Source organism: Acanthochromis polyacanthus, chromosome 20 (assembly GCF_021347895.1).
Source record: "Acanthochromis polyacanthus isolate Apoly-LR-REF ecotype Palm Island chromosome 20, KAUST_Apoly_ChrSc, whole genome shotgun sequence".
Classification (NCBI taxonomy): Eukaryota; Metazoa; Chordata; class Actinopteri; family Pomacentridae; genus Acanthochromis; species Acanthochromis polyacanthus.
Genome location: NC_067132.1, coordinates 28,978,184 through 28,997,575, shown reverse-complemented (window position 1 = coordinate 28,997,575; position 19,392 = coordinate 28,978,184). Strand labels below are relative to the sequence as shown.

General features: G+C 41.4%; 1 protein-coding gene across 4 annotated transcripts in view; it reads left to right on the top strand.

Annotated features, from left to right (window-relative positions):
* Window positions 1–19,392, top strand: part of dpp6a (dipeptidyl-peptidase 6a) — a 290,499-nt gene that overhangs the window by 82,412 nt on the left and 188,695 nt on the right. The window contains exon 1 of one of the 4 annotated variants that reach the window (XM_051940641.1): window positions 3,217–3,860. The exons of the other annotated variants lie outside the window; for them this stretch is intronic. Coding sequence (XP_051796601.1) covers window positions 3,690–3,860 — 171 coding nt within the window. The 5' untranslated portion in view covers window positions 3,217–3,689. Of the gene's footprint in view, window positions 1–3,216; window positions 3,861–19,392 lie in introns of those variants that run through there. 4 annotated transcript variants of the gene reach the window in all.

Here is a 19,392-nt window from a genome sequence, read left to right as displayed (position 1 = left end):
CAAACTCAGTTTTTACACATTTATCCTCCCGGCATCAAGGATATTGATCCCCGTGTTTTAATTCATGTTACTTAAAACTTGTCAGGATGATTGACCGCCTCCCTTGGCATGCATTAATTGCTGTCTGGCAGCTGTAGACGTGCTGGCAGTGGCACAGCTTTGGGAAAATACCGCTGACGGTGACCCGACAACTCCCTCGGTGTGGCAGCTGCTTCTGCACCGCCTTCATCTTTACGGTTTGGAGTAAAGGATTTAGAGACTGCAGCCCTCCAGAGTAGCTCCAGTCCAGGGAGAGACATGTGGCTTGATAAGTGCAGCTCCTCGCAGCAGTAGCATGAAATGAGAAACTATCCGTCATAAATCACCGCCTGACAGAACGGGACGCGCTGGTAAATGGGAACACAGGGGCGAGCCGCAAGTTTTTAATAAAAGCAAATTAGCAGCATTGATATTTTGTGTTTAGGTGTTGTTGTTTTTAACAATTAGGAATGAAAATAGAGAAAAACAGCTGCTCTTACCCACTAGATGCCAGTGTTTGTTTGTTTTGTGAACGAAATATCCAGATTTAGCTGGATTTGTGCTTTTTTTTGCTGTTTTTATTTGCTATTAATGTCTTTTTTTAGCTAAAGGAACAAGTGAATAATAAAAGAATGACTTCCTGGCACAGATTTCCAGGATTTATTTCACAGTAGGCCATCGGGGATGATTGCATTCATGTGCGATTGCATGGAAAGTCTCTGAAAAATGCTCTCTAATGCTGTAAGACACAAATATAGACAAAAATTAGAAAAATTACCCCGATGTTGTATTTTTGCAGCAGTGGGTTTTACAGGGCTAAACCTCTCTGTTCTGCTTTCTGATCGGGTTCTGTGGTTTGCTAAAATGCATCGTCGGTTTGCTGCCTGCTTTTTGCTCCTCTTAAGTCTCTGAAGTCTTCCTCTGAGCTGCTGCTATCAGCCGGTCCTTCCCTGACAAACTGAAGAGTCTGGATGGGATTAAAGCACACAGGTCTGCCCTCTGCTGCCCACAAGCACTGCTGATCTGCAACCAGCAGCTTTTAGCGTTTAAGTCTGAAATCCAGCAACATGCAGGCCTGGAAACAAACCAGTTTCTTCCTCTATGATCTCATGTGATAATCTAATAAGGCTGAAATGGCAGAGAGGTCTAGGAAGTTTCTTACTATTTATTCTACATTTGATTAATTATCAGGTCGAGGATGTTCCATGTGCTCAGTCCACCTTAAAATGTGCTGCACCCTCAGGATTTCCTGCAGTTTGACAAATCTGGTTCCCCGTGCTTTTTTCCCATCTTAATCACATCACTACAGTGCCTAAAAATTGAATTTCATTTCTGGGTCCTCTGCCAGACTCTGAGATGGATGTGATGGGTTGAAACACATGGAAGCTTTTTTTTTTCTTTTCTTTTCTTTTATGAAACCTTTCTTGGAAATCAATGGTAAAATATTTTGGTGGAGTCTATGCTGTGTGTACGTGCAGCGTCTCAGAGCCCAGTAATCAAGTCATGCAGTGGCAGAGCGCGTTTCTAATCTTTTTAGGAAGTCGTCTTAATTAAAAAGGTAAATCTGAACAGATGTGAGTTGTTTTGCTGCAGGCAGACTGTGGATTTCTACATATACGAGCAGGATGTTTGCGTCTCGAGCGGTTTGAAAGCTTCTCCCCGAGTAGCTGCTCCTGCTACTTGTGGGCTGTGATGAGTGGATGAGCTAGTCTGTGTTTTTAAATCCCAGCATGCTCGGCTTGTTAAGCACACAGGGGGAGGTGGTTCTGTATCCTGTGAGGCAACATAAAATCAAATCAGATGACAGATTGTGGGGCTGCTGTGGATACAGTGGAGTGACTCTTCCTGAGGCTGGACTGCAAATAAAGCTGAATGATGCAGCATCAGGCCAGGCAGGAACACACAGGAGCAGTTTTTTACTGTCATTTGATGCTTTCTTTCTCATTTTTCAATGCAACATTAACCTCAGAATGTGCATATGTTACTCAATAGCATGCTTTTAAAGTGAATAAATTGATTTTCCAACTTCTATATGGAAAAAATAATCCATTAGTTGATCAACAGATACCTCACTGTTCAAAAGTTTGGGGTCACTTAGAAATGTTTTGACATTTTTGAAAGAAAATCAGTTTTCATTCAATTAAGCAGAAATCCAGTGTAGACATTGTTAATGTGGTAAATGACTATTCTAGCTGGAAATGGCTGATTTTTAATAGAATATCTCCACAGGGATACAGAGGAGCATTTCCAGCAACCATCACTCCTGTGTTCTAATGCTACATTGTGTTAGCTAATGGTGTTGAAAGGCTCATTGATGATTATAAAATATTTGTGTAGTTATGTTACTTCATGGATAAAAGTGTGAGTTTTACTGGGAAGCATGAATTTGCCTTGGTGACCCCAAACTTTTGAACGGTAGTATAATAAATTTGCAACTTTTTATGATAAATTAACAATCATCATTGTTATTTTTCAAGGAAAGATGCCACACATTTAACAGTTTTGGCAACTGACATGTAAGGATTTAACGTTGTTCTTTGTCATTTGTAAAAATGAAGTGGGTGTGTCTTAAGTTTTGGGCTGCTTGTCACATAAAAAAAACGATTTGAACAGCCAATTCTCACTATTGTATAACAAAATGATTCCTCTATTAATCAAGAGACTAACCAGCAGCTTAATCAATCATGAAAATAAGGAGTTCTGCATTTGCACTCTATAGATTCATCAAATTTATGCCATTTTAAGGTGGTTAAAAAGCCTCATGTATGCAGAAACATTTCATTTGCACCCTTAGTTGAACCTGTGTACACCTGTGATTGGCTGCAGAAGCAGAATCGGTGGACGAAAACAGGATTCAGTGGAAAACAAATGACTATCACTTTTCACCTGTCACATGAAAACCGAAGGGGAGGGAGGGGGAGAAAAGAATCAGATTGAGGATTAAGATTCTGGAAAATCACACTGAGCGATGTCAGACAGATTAATCTTCTTACGTTCTGGTCTATCAAAGCCCCTGAAAATGTGCCATGACTGTCAACCTGCTCTGCGTGCGCCTTTCCCTCCACATGGGGGCACTCTTGCTCTCCGCATGACGACCTCCACAGACCCGAAATGGAGGCAAAAAAGATAAGAAACTAATAGAGACACTTGAGCCCTACTCTATGTGCTAAGTCATGATAAGTTTCCACCGCAAACCCTCTGATATGTGCTGAGTTAAAGGTGGCTTTGCGTCGTTGCGCAGCGCTTTGGCACGAGCTGCTTCTGAGTGGTAAAGGCAAAGACCTATTAGTCCCTGAACGCTTATCAGCGGTCACTTTCTTTTCTTCCACGAGGGAGGGAAAGGGATATCAACCAGCCGAGGCTCGTTTTTCCCATCTTCGGCTCCGGGAAGCTCGATTCAGCCTCCACTCGCTTGTTTTTTATGCGTAAACTTGGAGAAGTGTGGAAACTGCGTCGCTGCAGGATCGTGGAGACGCGAGCTGCCAGGCTGAAAGTACGTGATTTGAATCCTGATTACAACCTGGAGTCCTGGAGTAATTTCTCTCTTTTTTCCTGAACTAGAGCAGCATCTGATCGAATGACTCCATCCACTGCTTTCTAACTTTTTTTTTCGATTGAGATTTGCGCTTCTCCAAGTTATTCTTTCCTCATTTTTGACAAGTAGAGGCGACATGGCGTCACTCTATCAGAGATTCACCGGCAAGATCAACACAAACAAATCGTTCCCAAACCCACCGGAGGCGAGTCATCTCCTCGGGCAGAACGTGGAGGGGGACAGGCCGGTGGATAACCAGCGACCCCGGCTTCAGCGCCCGTACCGGCGGCACTCCGAGGACGAGGATGTAAGAAATCCCCTTTACCTGTCCCATTACATCGTTTTCAGATAATTAAAGCAGAATTAGAGATGGATATGTGTGGACATACCTATATATAGCTAATAAAATATGCCCTTTTCGCTCTTTTCCCCTTAACTCCCCTTCCTTCAAAGGCAAACTTGTCAAACTTGTGCGTCATCGCCTCAATTGGCTGGCTCATCTGTCAATACATGACGCGTCAGCTACGTCTCTCGGAGAGCACTCAGCGCTTCGTGGCGCTGTCTGGTCACTTAATGCCTCTCAGCAACTCACAAATGGCTCGTTTTGGGTGTTTTCTCGGCGCTCCAATCGGCTGTTAGACGTCGATTACGCGCCACTCCTGCACCCTGGAAACGGAGATTAGTGAGAATCGTGCTGTGCAAAAATCCCCCCTGTGGAGAGATTTTATGAGAATCTGCTGTAAACATGCTCACTGTGTCCCATTCCTGCTTGTTTGGCTGTGAGACTGCGATGTAAAATGCTTAAGATGAGTCACTAGTTGTACCTCAGAGGGTGCATTTGGGGAAGAGGCTTTTCTAATTTCCACCAAATCACCTTTGCTTGTTATTCGGGAGGTTTTGTAGGGACGGACCAGTTGCTCTGTCCGAGGTGCTGAACCACCAGCCGACTCTGTGCTGCTGTCTCTGTCCGTGGTGCTGAACCATCAGCCTGCTCTGTGCTGCCGTCTCTGTCCGTGGTGCTGAACCATCAGCCTGCTCTGTGCTGCTGTCTCTGTCCGAGGTGCTGAAACATTCATCTAGCTGCTTTTGTTCGCTTGTTTAGTCCATTCATCCATCCTTTAAATAAAACTGCTGTGAATACATTAGCACTCCTGAACTCCTCTCCTCAGCCATTGTGTAAATAATTAATATTATAAGTGGGGGGTTGTTTACTGAGCCATTGTGTGAACTTACAACACAGTTTTCACACTCTAGAAAGCAAAAAATGATTGATGGTCAAACTAGCAAGCTTCAATATTTTATACTGCAGATTAAACCCTTTAAAGCAGGGGTGTCAAACATGTGGCGTATGGGCCAAAATCGACCCGCCAGAGGGTCCAGTCTGGCCCACGGGACAGCTTTGTAAAATGTAAAAATTACAGAGACAACATTAACTACAAACTGTAAATTTGTAAAATTCTAAGTGTAAAATAATTCCTAAACCATGACAAATCATTTTGATCATTAAGTAAAATGTTATATTGCTAATTTTGTCATTTTGTGTATCATTTTTATAATATTTTGTCTTATTCTTGATGTTTTTTGTCTGACTTCTGTTGTTTGTCTCAAGGATTTTTTGTTTTAATTAAATTGCTTGTTTACCTCAGTCGATAATGCATTTCTTTTTCTAAACTCCTCTCCTTTGCCATGATAAAAATAGTTAAACATAATCTCAAAAGGTGCTATGTGTTAATATGACTCAACTTCATGAGGTGTGAGGATTTGAAGTTTCACATTATCGTAACTAAAATTGAAATATAAGCAAGTTGTCTTGTATTGGTTGAAATAGCAAGCCAGTATAATACTTTATACAAAATATGCAGTAAAAAATATTTAACTTGGGTTCTATGGATGTAGCAAATTGCGGATACAACCCTCAGAATCAAGGATTTTAATTTAATTGTAGCACAGAACTAGTTTTGGGTCATGCTAAGCCAAATCTTCAAGGTCCTCATCATTGTGGAAAGTGTTAGGTCAAAACAGATGATCTTGCTTTGACAATAAACTCAGCCAAGTTCGAGTGTGAGTGCATGTACAGTAGAAGCAGAGGAGTTAGAGATTGACTTTGGACGTAGAACTCTTTGTCCTTTCAAATCTTCAGCCTCCTTGGTCGTCCTTTCAGTTTATCTACATCTCAGGTGTTGGATGTTAGCATCTGTGCTGGAGACTCTGATTCTGTGGCGTGAAGGCGCTCAGGTGCAGGAGGTAAAACACCGGTTGAGGTGTGCATGAATATAACATGAGGTTGATTTATCGACTGGTGGTCTTGTCTTTGTGTTTGTTGGTGCAGAGAACTCCAGGCATGATCTGAAATCGATAGTGACGCTGATGTAATGTCCATATTCATCAGCTTAAGAGCACGGTGGTGGTGGATGCTGCAGAGAGGTTTGAATACAGGCCCGTGCGGTGATTATTACAGGGCTGAGACGTAGAGACAAAATCCGTTTTCTGTTGCAGTTTCAGCTGCTTCTGTGCCCTTAAACTGCATCTGAACAGCTCTTCTCCTCGTCCTCAGCAGGGCTTGTTTTTAATGTCAATCCCAGCTCTGGCGTCCCTCCAGCTGTGCGCCCTTAATGAGAGCGTCTGGCAGAGGTGACATTTATGTCACGCAGCGTGGATGAGAGGTGGAGCCCACCAGGATGAAGAGCTCATCCAGTAGCTCGGCTGCCCCACAGCGCACCATGCACCCCTTCAAAACTTGTGCAGTGTTTCTGTGTCACTGTTATTTTAGCAGTTCATTTGAATCCAGGACCGGACAGAGTTTCAAAGAGCAGTTTGGGGTTTTGACTGACCCGCTGAAGGACACACGACTATTTATAGATGCTGTGGCTGTTCCAGGTATTGACTGAGTGACCTGGTGGCTTTGTCAGCCTGCCAACTATTCACTAGGGGAGGGGTGTCGAGCTCATTTTAGTTCAGGGGCCACATACAGCCCAATGTGACCTCAAGTGACCAGTGAAATCACAGCTTAATAACCTATAAAAAGCACATTTCCAAATGTTTCCATTTCTATTAGTGCAAAAAATGTACACTCTGAAAATCTGTGACAAAACATTATGAACAGACTGAAATTTCTTCAGAGATTTGGTTTCAGGACAAGGACACTTACACAACAACTGCATGATTTAAAATTTTGGACATGGATTATTTGAAATTTGATGGGTGATACCTAAAATGTCCTTAAATTTCTTGATGATACTTTTTAAACTTACTACCAATAACATATTTTACCTTACAACTGATGAGCAAAGTTTTCCCCTCTATAGCACCGTGGCGTGATATGAGGCATTTTATTGAACTGAAAGCTCCACTCAAAGCAGAAATAGACATTGATATTGAATGCACATATATAATATATTACTTCTATTTCATCATTGTGATTATAGTCGCAGATGCTCCAAATTAGCAGCAGCAGAACTATTGAATTACAGTATTATCAATCAGTTCAAACTTCCAGTCATACAATAAGTTACTGATCGCTGTTTGTTCTGAGTGCGAAGACTCCAGACAGAGGAATTAGTTTCCCCTCAAACAGACAATGCATTTAAAACAACTCATTATCGCTTTTGTTTGGCGCGAGCTCGACTTATTCTCCATTGTGAGCTAAATCCTTCTCTGTCAATACATTTGATAGTGATCTTAGTCTGAAATCCTCTCTGATGACGGTTCCTGGCTGGTGAAACAACTCATTACAATCTGATCAAACATGTTTTTTTCCTCTTCACTGTGCATGCTATCTGCATGTACTGTTCATTTGGAAGAGTTGAAATTGCCTCTCTGCTGTCTTATCTTCTGGCTGTCATTGAGTTTCACCTTTCGCCCTGCTTCAGTCATATCCATCCAAATAGTGATATTATGTAAAGCCAGCTTCATCAGAAAGAGGAAGGTTTGTATCCAACTCTACGACGGCAATAAAAACTAGAAAAGCATTCAGAGAACGCAGTACTCCACCAAGGATGCTCAGTTGTTGTAGGATTTCCAATGGATGAAGCCGTTAATGAAAAATGACCTTACACTGAGCACAGGCGTGTGTTACACATATGTATTTTATGTATGGATGCAGAATCGGGTGACCTAAATATGTAGCGGGTGGCGAGGATTAATGGGACTCAGAAAAACCTCCACAATTTAATCAGTTGTTCCTTGTGTCATTTCCGATGGATAAGTCCCGATAAGTCTACAGCGGTTGATTTGTAGCAGGATCACAATCATATGATCATCAGCGGACAGCTGATGTAGCGTTCACTTGTTGTCATGGTTACAGTGACGCCATGCCGCTATCTCGCAATGATACAGAAATCTTTAACAAATCTGTAGGTTCAGACAATAAACCGCATCACTGCCAGAATCTCATCACTTGGTCCTTGTGTCATTTCTGCACATGCACAGGGAGAACATGCAAACTCCATGCAGAAAGATCCCAGGCCCACCCCAGGATTTGAACCGGGGATCTTCTTGCTGCAAGGCGAAAGTGCTAACCCTCACGCCACTGTGCAGCCCTCATGTAAACCCGTTTGTCTATTTTTGAGTAATGTTGCTAACAAACGAACAGACAGACAAACGTACGCAAATCGTCACATAACTCTGCCGTGTTTTTTGGTGAAGTACAAAGCAGAAACAGATCTTTACTTTCACCGTCAGAGCTCCGTCCCCACGGTGTGATTTTGTTTTCCTCAGCAGACCCCATTACTAGAGCAAACAGCTCTGTTTTGTGAGTGTGTGTCTGCTGCGATCAGCGCAATCGTAACGAGACTCGGGAGGTATCCGGCTCAGATTCAGACCTCGACACAAGCTGAGGTGAACGTGGTTTTGTGTGTGTAGAAGTCCCACCTTTGCACTTTATTTTCTTTTTCTTCCCCCCAACTCATCTTACTTCTGCCTCCTAATGGCTTCGCACTTTTGCATTAAGGAGGATGAAGAAAAATAAAAAGAATAAATCTGCAGCCACACATTAATGCACATACACAGTTTTCTCCCCTTCTTGTTTTATCTCTCTGTCAAACTTACACACTCGCGCACAAAAAAGAGCAGGTTTTTTTCCTCGGGTGTGGATTATGAGACAAGCCGAGCCCCTGAAATGCCCTTTTAATAAGCCGACCGATGATAGATTCAGGTTTTATGATAACACAAATAATAATCATGATGAGGAACAGTGGAAAGAAACGCAGTAAACACACAGTATATCACGGAACATGCTTTTATATCCACCTTTTTCCCCTGTGTCAGCAGTTGTGGAGGTTATTTTGGAGTATAATAGAGCTCTGAATAAGTCATGGGAGTAATTTTTTACCCTCACTGGGCAGATTCATGGCACCTTACTACATTATTCTGTAGCAGGCTTCTAATTTTAATGTTTTTTCCTCGATTGCTCTCCAAAGACAGCGCAGTGATGGCTCTATTTTTACACCACTATTTAACGCAAAAACTGCAGATTCTACTCAAGTAATTCCACTGAGAGATGATGGAACAGCACAGGCAGCAGCATCTCAGTTACTGTGCTACTGTATGCCATATTACCTCAATTTTCTGACCAATATTTTGCAGTGTGTGCATTATTCTGATCCATTTAAACAGTATAGACTTTGAGGTAACACTGCTGAGGTGTTCTGAAAGTTTATCCAGTTTAGTAGGCGGTATAGAACTGTAGAGCAATCTACATGTTTGTTTGAGTGTTTAAAGTCATGGTGTACTACTGTCAACAGTATCATTTACTAATTTATTAAGACTTATTTGTGTTAATAAACAATTTGGATGCTCCATTTGAGAACAAACTGTGTTCGACGTTCATTTTTAGTGGCAAGTTTACCATGTTAAAAGTGTATTTTCCCATAAAGAACCAATATTAGTCTGTCATTTTATACAAGAAAAAGTACTAATGCAACTATATAAAGATAGTCTGTTATTCCCTACAGTCAATATTTTCTAGAAAGGCTTAGATGACTTTATTAATCCCTGAAGGAAATTAACGACTATAAGCCGTATCACTGTCAAAATCTAACCAGTTGGTCCTCGTGTCATTTCTGACCTTCCTTGAAAATTTCATCCAAATCCGTTAATCCATTTTTGAGTAATGTTGCAAACAGACAGACAGACAGACAACAAACCAACGGCAATCGTCACATAACTCCGCCCCCTTGATAAGTACTGATTAATAAACTTCTTATGTCATTTGCACGTCCATGCACATTCTCATTTGCACATTCTGTCAGTCTCATATATTGTCCTGATTTTTCCAATTATTACTCCACCAAGGAACAATCGGCGTACGTTTGTTTGTCTGTCTGTTAGCAACATTACTCAAAAACAGACTAATGGATCTGGATGAAATTTTCAGAGGTCAGAAATGACACAAGGACCAAGTGATTAGATTTTAGCAGTGATGCAGCTTATGATCTGGATCTACGAATTTGTTAAAGATTTCTGTATCATTGCCAGATAGCAGCATGGGTAACTGTAACTATGACAACAAGTGAACACTGCGGCAGACGATGATATGATTGCGATCCTACTACAAACTGTCTCACTGGTTGCCATGAAGTTTAACAGACTGTCATGGTTTCCAGAGGATGAATCCTTCCAACTTTCCTCTAGTTCAGTTGTATGTCTTTATTTTTTAATGAAATATCTTAATAACAGTTTGATAGATTGCCATGAAATGGGTCCTGATGGTCGTTTCACCTTCTGGAATAATTGTAATAACTTTGTAGACGCCTGTGTAGATTCTCAATGGAGCTGCATTAGAAACCAGCTGGACTTTCTTTAGGTTTTTGAAGACTATGGTGAGCCCTTACCTTTAAATCTTCAGGTTTGCCTCAGTCGTGCTGTGCGTTTAGTGCTGTCTAGCAAATGTTGCTTTCATTATACAAAGAAGGTGACCACAGTTGACACTCATGAGCATGTTAGCATAATCTGACCTTTGCATTTGGCCCTTGTGCTGGCTCACAAACCTGCTAATGTGGCCATAGACTTTAAACTAACCCGCCTCCAGCTGTGACACATGAAGCCGTCAGCAAAGTTCTTCCACTGTGGTTAATTGAGTGAAGAGAATGTAAGCCGCTTAGGTCAAGCAGCAGCCAGGTGAACGCATGCGTATAAAGGTAACAACTGCCTGTGCCGTATTCCCACTGATCTGGTCTAAATTAGTTGTGAATAATGAACTGCTATTGTCTAATTCTATCTGATTACAAAAGCGGCTGCTTGCCAGGGTCGGCTTTATGTTAGTGTTGATGAGTAAATAGTCGATGAATGATCAATAATGGCACTTGAAGGATAGAGTCATCAGTCTGCGCACTCGATTTGGGCGGCATCTGGAGATCTGTGTGACTTTCAGATTCCTGCAGTCGGAAGAAAAGAACCAAAGACAGCAGACATAATTGTTCCCTCTTGTCTCTCATCAGAAATAACCTTCCTTGATTACTTTCATGTCTAAATATTCCGCGACAAGCCCCTTCGACCTCCAGCTCCTCGTTCAAGCTAATTTCTCATTCATCAACAAATCCTCCAGCGCCTCATGTTGATCAAACATGACACACTCACATGTGCACCGTTTTTCCCCTGTGGTGAATTATGCAGCCAGGGGTGTAAATGCCAGTATGGTTTTATTTATCATCCGGATGCTCTCGCAAACTGAATCAGGAGCTAAATGTGGCCAATCAGAAACGAGGTCACATTATTAGACAGAACTCAGACTGGAGCTGACTTTAATGATTCCTATTAAAGTTTCTATATGTAAAGATGTGTACAAGTGTAGGTGTATGTACACTACAGTTCAAAAGTTTGGGGTCTCTCAGACAATTCATGTTTTCCATGAAAACTCACAGTTTTATTCATGTGCTAACATAACTGCACAAGGGTTTTCTAATCATCAATGAGCCTTTCAGCACCATTAGCTAACACAATGTAGCATTAGAACACAGGAGTGATGGTTGCTGGAAATGTTCCTCTGTACCCCTATGGAGATATTCCATTAAAATCAGCTGTTTCCAGCTAGAATAGTCATTTACCACATTGACAATATCTAGACGAGAGACGTCAAACTCATTGTAGTTCAGGTTCCACATTCAGTCCAGTTTGATCTCCAGTGACCAGTAAAATCACAGCACATTAAGCTATAAATAACCACAACTCCAAGTGTTTCTTTTGCTGTAGTTAAAAAAAGACGCAAACAACAAAAACAAGACAAAATATTACAAAAATGAGACCCAAAATAACAAAAACAAGACATAAAATGAGAAAAACGAGAAACAAAATCCCCCCAATTTTAGACAAATGACACGAAACAAAACAAAAAAGAGACAAAAAAGTTGACAAAAAATTACAAATTGCCATAACAATGGACAAATGTCAAAAACAAGACAAAAAACTGATCAAAATCTTCTAATCTTCATTGAAAATATGCTTTTCTTTCAAAAATCAGGACATATCTAAGTGACCCCTAAAACTTTTGAGCTGTAGTGTATAATGTACAAGAAAGCACAACAATATTCTGTGATGGTGAAGACTAATAAAATAAAAAACAAAAAAGCCAAACAAACCCACAATTTATTCTCACAGCTTCCTCTTTTAAATCCCAACGGTGATTAAAAATGCGCAGAGGTAGGTGACAACACGAGATAATCCTGAAGGGATTTAGGAAAAATAATGACAGACTCAAATTGTCCTTACTGAAGGCTTGCTAAAATAAAGATAAAAGTAATTGTTGAACTAGAACAACCTTTCCAGACTCCTTCCTGTTCAGTATTACATGTTTGTGATGTCTTTTGGAGGCTGTATTTTGCAGAGATGGACCAACTAGTGCTTGGTAAACGGAGGATCGGCTGTAGATAACTCAGAAAAATGGCTATTCATCAATCCCATGGTGGCATCATGTGTCTCAGTGTTTGACGTGTGCAACTCTCCAGCCGGGTACTGCATTCCTCTTTGTGTTGCTGCTGCTTGTCTGGCAGCTAGCTGACGTAACAGATGGTAGGCATTAATAACTTCATCTCGGCGTAAAATGAATTCATATCCGGCCTCTTCACTGTGTGTGTGCGTGCTGGGTTTTAAGCAGAACTCCTTTTCCTCCCTTCCTATCCATCTCTCTGACACGTACAACATAGCTTCTACACAAATGCACACACAAACAGCGCAGGCCTTAAGAGCTGCGCCGCGTTTTCACTTTATGGGTCAGAAACTGGAGTGCTGGATTTAGTCATTATTATGACCGGACGCAGTGTTTTCTAAGATTAGGGAGGGAAACAGCAGGAGAGGCAAATAACGCTGAGGCATTCCTACTGCAAACATCATGTGACTTACATGAAAGTATGACTGATGCCCGAGTGCATCTTAACACAGGAGTCCAGGATCATATGATGCCATTTAGTTGGCTGCTCTTTTTTCCTACAAAGTCAGCTTCTTTGTGGACTTTCCAAAGTTGTTTGCTCAGGAGCTTAACTTTCACTTTTTAGGCATTTCTGCATTTCTAATGCCATATCATTTTGCTTTTTCAGAAGCAATATCTGGCACAAGAATTACCTCAGGATCTATCTTAGCTCGCTTAGCTTACCACTGCAGGTTTGCTTCAGACCTCATGATATCTTTTCTTAAACTTTAAGACTGATGTAAAGATCTGTTTCATTTCTATCTTATTGCTTTTCTACTTTTCTTGCTCTACAATTCTTATGTCATTTTGTTGAGGTTTTTAGCAATATGTCGTACAAAATTTCCGTTCGGGATGAAGAAAAACATAGCTTAAGCTTATCCCAAATTTTGCCAGCGTTGTTTACTGCTTGCAGATTTGCTCAGAGCAATATCTGGCACAAGAATTACCTTCAGGATCTTATCTCATCTGGTCTTATCTTAAGCTTAGTTTAGCATAGCTTAGCTTAAATTCAACGAGGTGTGTTTAATGGCTTTAGGTTTGCTTCAGACCTCATGATATATTTCTTTAAACTTCAACAGCCAATGTAAAGGTCTGTTTAATCAGTTTTTTTTGTGAATTGCAATTTGTTGGCCTCAAGAGCCTACTTTTCAGGCTGTACAGTTCTTATGCAGTTTATTTTGTTGAGCATATCTGGCACAAAAAATGAATCAAATCTAATTTTAGCTTAGATCAGTTTAGTGCATGTTATCTTGGCTTAGCTTATCCTAAATTTAGCCAGGACTTTTACTAGTGCAGGTCTGCTTTGGACCTCATGATATGTTTTCTTACACTTTAAAATGACTGTTGTGATCTGTTGTAAGTTTGCAAAGTTGTCGGCTGAGCAGCCTGAATTTATATCTCATTGCTGCTTTTTGTTCTGCATTGGCTTATGTTATGTAATTTTGTTTTTCTGTGCAATATCTGAGGCGAGAATTTCCTTTGGGACAAATTTAGTGCTGCAGGCCTCATGATATATTTTCTTAAACTTAAAAAAAAAGATGTTTAGGTCTGTTTTATCAGCTTTCTTTGTAAGTTTGCAAAATTATTTGCTCAGGAACTTTTTTTTAAATCAATATCTGGCACAAGAATTTCCATCGGGGTTAATCTTATCTCATCTTAACCAAACATATTTTTCGACTGTAGGTTTTCTTCAACTTTTAAAATCGATATACTCCGATTTGATGCAGAATTCTAGTAAACTGCAGCATATTGCAGTGATTTTAGCTGAAGCTGAAAGCATATTGAGCTCTGGGGAATATGTAGCAGCCTTTAAGCTCTTTAAAAACAGTAATAAGAGCTCGTGTTAAGGTGAAAATGTCAGTTTCTCTCAGCCACATTGAGCTCGGTGAGGAAAAATCCTCGCTTGAAGTGCCGCCGGTGCGCCACTAGAGGCTGTCCTGTTTCCTGTCTCAGACTGAGGTGTGTCATTTTCAAGGCGGAAGCATATTCGCTCTGGAAGGCAGCGTCTGCGGGGACTGAAGGCCAGTCATACAAAGTGAGGTTAAATCAATGATGGCGAGGATGAGGGATGATGAAAGGGAAGTAGCGAGACAGAGGGACAGTGGGAGGAAGGGACGGCGACGACAAGATTAAAGCGTTTGGCTTAAAGGCAAAGGGACCCACAGAGAGGGAGACTCGTGATCAAAACCAGAGGCAGATAATTGAATAGTATATTATGTAATAACAGAGGAATAGTTTTCTATAAGAGACAGTAAAGGGAGGGTGTGACCCAGCCTTCTCACAGCAGGAGGGCTCACAGCAGAGGCCTGATCTAGTTTATAAGGTTACTATAGGTAATATAATGATGCAAATGCTATAGGACTTTTCCCTTTTCATTCTGCATGTACTCATTTATGCATTCAGCAGGGGTGTGTGTATCCCCAACACTAATTGTGTACCTATGCTTTGCATTTTGTGCTGCAAACTCGCCGAAGCTGTGATTCCCCGCCAGTGTTGTTGTTCGAGAATAACATTTAGCTGTTTAGTAGGCAGTTAGCATTGCAGTTGTTGTCAGTGGGTTCAAGAAGCTTAGCATCCAACATAAGAAAATGATATTTAAAGGAGCAGAGATACAGAATTCCCCATTGGCACTGGTGGTGGAAATGTGAGATTAACCGTGGTAAACATTAGGATTCAAGTGTCGGAGTCTGCTTCACATTGTAAACATGGATTTCACAACTTGTCCAGAGTGTTATCAAGTATACTTATCAGGTGCAAGTTCTGACTCCTTCTGTTTATGTTGGATTGTTTGAGCTGCAGCGGTGAGGTCAGGGTCGCTCATAATAACTCGCTGGAAGTGTGAGTGAGAGGTCAAGTGGATCTAAGAGCTATTTCAGTCCAGGCCTTTTAGCAGCAGCTCACATGCCGTGCAGCTGTTAACAGGAGATGGTGCTCTGTAGCTTATATATCTGCAACTGATGATGTTTGTTGTTGTTTATGCATATTTTCACTGCACACATTCAGAAGTGAATTTTCAACACTGTGCAAAAAACCTCAGAGATGATAAACACATCTGCAGAGGTCAGTAGTGACACAAAACTGAAACCATTGATCGATAAGTTGATTCACCAGAAAACTGATAGAAAATGATTGCTCTGTTTTTGAACTGTGGGAGGAAAGCCGGATTACCCAGAGAAAACGCACACATGCACAGGGAGAACATGCAAACTCCATGCAGAAAGACCTTCTATCTGCAAGGAGACAGTGCTAACCACCAATCCACTGTGCAGCCCGCCTCATATTAGCAAAAATGACAACCACACTCTGGTTTCAGCTTCTGAAATGCTACTGAGTGTTGTTGTTTTTTTTTTTAATTTCAGGTTGATACATAAAGTTATGGGCATAATAATTCCTTGCAGAATAATTGATAATAAAAGTAAATGTTTGCTGCTGGTTGATGGAGTGTTGGCTCAACATTGGATGATATAACTAGATGTTAGAGTAGATAATAGAACAAAGATGCTCATTTGATGCAACTCTGCCAAGCTTACAGAGCAGCCCAACCAATTTCCAGACATCAGACCTCATCTGTCTGGATAGCTTCACATTCCAGCTTACTGTGCTGGTTTGTGTCTCCACAGCACTGAGACGCAGCTGACAGGATGATGGCAGGATATCATGTACAGGCAGGTAATTTGCCAATCGGATAAACGCCTAGTTTGTTGCGTATCTGATAACAATGCTGATAATAATCAGTGCATTCACTTCTGCGTGCAACCTGATCATTATTGCACCAGACACACTATAGAGGGCAGAGTTTCTTGCAGGTAATGACTGGTGACAGATTCTCAAGTTTACACGTCGGCAGCGAAACCACCCACAACTCAACAAAGCGCGTCTCTGTGGCCGTTGTTATTCCTGCACTTTTCACAGAACAAAAAAACTTTGCTTTTTTTCGGTCGGGTTCGCTCTGCGCGCGTTTCTGGCTGAAAAGACGCTTTTAACCGCCCCAACCTTAAGCGCTGAAATCTCGTGGGGTTGCTCTGACACGTCGTTCCTTTGATGCGGAGGGGCTTGCAGTTTACCGCTCGGTTCAGAGGTGGGTTGGGAATAGGAAATGGCATGTCTGTGATTGTTGGGTTGCTCTGAGTGGAACATGGCAGCTCCTGCATTCATCTGTGATAGAGAGGAGTGTGATTGTGCATTATTAATGCGGGGCGTCTGAAGAAACAAAATGCAGAGATCATATACAGACAGGAAAGGATTTTAGCTGTCACTGCTGAGAGTGCAAAGTGCTTGAGGAGCAAGTGAGAGGAGTTCTACTGGATGTCTGCGCTCGTTTTTCCCTCCTGTGAACCACATTTGTAGTCGATTCTTTCTGCTTTTCGTGCTTTAAATTAATTTGAAATTATCTTTCCTTCTATTGTTATAGCTTTCATCCTCCTGACTAGCTTTTTTTTTGTTGCCTGACAAGGGCAAATTCTAGCAATTACACATCATAAACATGGAAAATTGGACTCATCTGCTCTTCTAATTTGGTGCTCATGAGGATTTTAAGTGGAGCTTCGTATGTTGAACACATATGGCTGCCGGTAAGCACCTGAAATAACAGCCAAAGCCCTGGGGTCAAGTGTACTTGAGTTTAGCAATAATACAGCCGTAATTTTGCAGCAGCCTCTCTGCTCCTCTGCTCAGTAAAACATGCTCATCTGCAGAAATGCAGATCATACAAATTGAGTGTTTTGCTCAAGAGACCTTCACCTGAGTCCTTCACAAACTAGAATCACCTTCCTTCCCTTTTCCACTGACCTGAGAGCTGAACCCCGATCGTCACCCCACCACACCTTCCTTCCTGCTCTCATCCAGTTCCCTTTCTTTTCTCCCTCCTTCTCATCGCTCACCTTACTAACCTGCCGTATTATCGAATGGCGTCGACCGACTGAAGCGTAACATTACATCAGCGGCCTCGCCTCTTGTCCAAGACAAAGGTTCGGGTCACGGCTGTGTCGTCGGAGCCGAAATGAGTCGCATTGACTAGAATGTCTGTGTTTAAGCCTTGTTATGTTGGCTGAGGGCGAAGCTGGGCTCACTTTACCTCCAGCTCCTTTGCTTCGCAGCCTTCACTCAGAGGTCTTATTCTGTTAAAGTTTTGAAATTTATCAGCAACCTCGACATTCATCCAAAGAGCACAGCTGCTTTAAAAAAAAACCAAGCACAAAGCGAGAATCCATGGCCGCATATCCCTACAAATTACTTTGACGACGAGCTTTCAATGCCAGTGTGGCAAGTTGTGTATCTGTTTTGCGCCAAGGTGAGGAGTATGATTGTAAAGTTTTCAACATTTTCTTCGTTTCACGGAGTTAAAGAAAGATCTGGAGGGAAGGAAGCGTAACAGTTGTGACAATAACATAAAGAATACAACACAGACAGAATAGGACGACTTTGTGACTTTGGCATGAGTTTCTGAAACTAGTAGAAACTAGAAGCAGAGATGTTGATCACGAATGTCAAAGTACAGGTCCCGTAATTTACCACTGCATGAGCAGAGCATTTAAAACTCAGAACTGCAATACTGGCAGCATTTATTTGGCTTCATCGGGCATAAATTCCATACTGACCTATTGTAATTCAGTGGAACCTACAGTAGACTTCTGCACCTCCTCCTGTCTTTGATCCAGAATATCTAGCCTGTGATTACATATTTTAGCCAATCGCTGGGCTTTTTACTGCTCAGACAGAGTAATACAGCACATATATATTTGTATATTCTGCCATTCTTTTCCCAGATTCTGCCAACTAGAGCTTTAAGCATTTTATTTTTTCGTTGAATTCTACCTCATACATACTGTAGTTTTTTTAAAGAGCCATAACCCTAAACAAGTGCAAATCTCAGCGGTGCTGTACTTGCAGTTGCTGTTCATGATATTGTTGGACAAATTAATCAGAGGACGTTTATTTACAGCATTTATCATTGTCCTTGAACATGACTCTTTGTGAAATTATCCAGTGCTAATTTCCGTAAGAGGGTTTTAGTCTGCAAGATATTCTACTCAACTGATTTGTTCCTGACACAGCAAGCATGTTTAGTTCTTGGCTGGCTAAAAGAGGCTCATTTTCTCCATTTTGTCATTTCAATGAAAGTAATTTAATAACAGCCCCTCCTGTCCTTAGCACATCAAGTAACTGAAGCTATATTGATTGGTAAGGACTCACATGCAAAAAATGCACATTTACTACATATAATGAATACGTAATAATGTTGTGTCTGTCAAAAATAAGGACATTTTAAATGACCCCAAACTTTATAGTGGAACTGTACATACATCATGCCAGTAAAATCGGTTTTATCCGTAGTGTTGGTGTGCATTTTTGCATCAGAGCAGCTGCTGAAGTGATAAAGTAGGAATAAAGACAGTCACTTCATCAAATGCAACCATTCGAGGGTCTCACACACACACCATGATGTCGTCTTTTTTCCACATTTGCTCCCGTCATCTGTCAAGGTCGTATATGGCCCCTTATCAAATATAGATTTTTCCTCCTATGTTTCATCTCCGTGGATGTTCTCTGCCTTTGAACAGCTATTCACAGAAGAACTTTATGACAAGCTCTCTGCTCCTCTCAGACCATACAGAGAACATCTGTTCCTCGCCGTTTCACACAGCTTCTTGGATTCAGCTCATGTCTGCACACACACACACACACACACACACACACACACACACACACACACACACACACACACACACACACACACACGGCATGTAGACAGCAAGGACACACATTATGACTCACGGTCTGTAACAAATGACCTCGGCTCTTTTTATTTGTTTTGAATCCATACAGCCATTACGGGACATTGCGAGGCCGTGACGTGGCTCGCGATAAATGCACCTCCCTGTACTCCTGTGAAGAATTGCTCTCAGATATGAACCGAAGGGAACGGAAGGGAAGGAGAGGA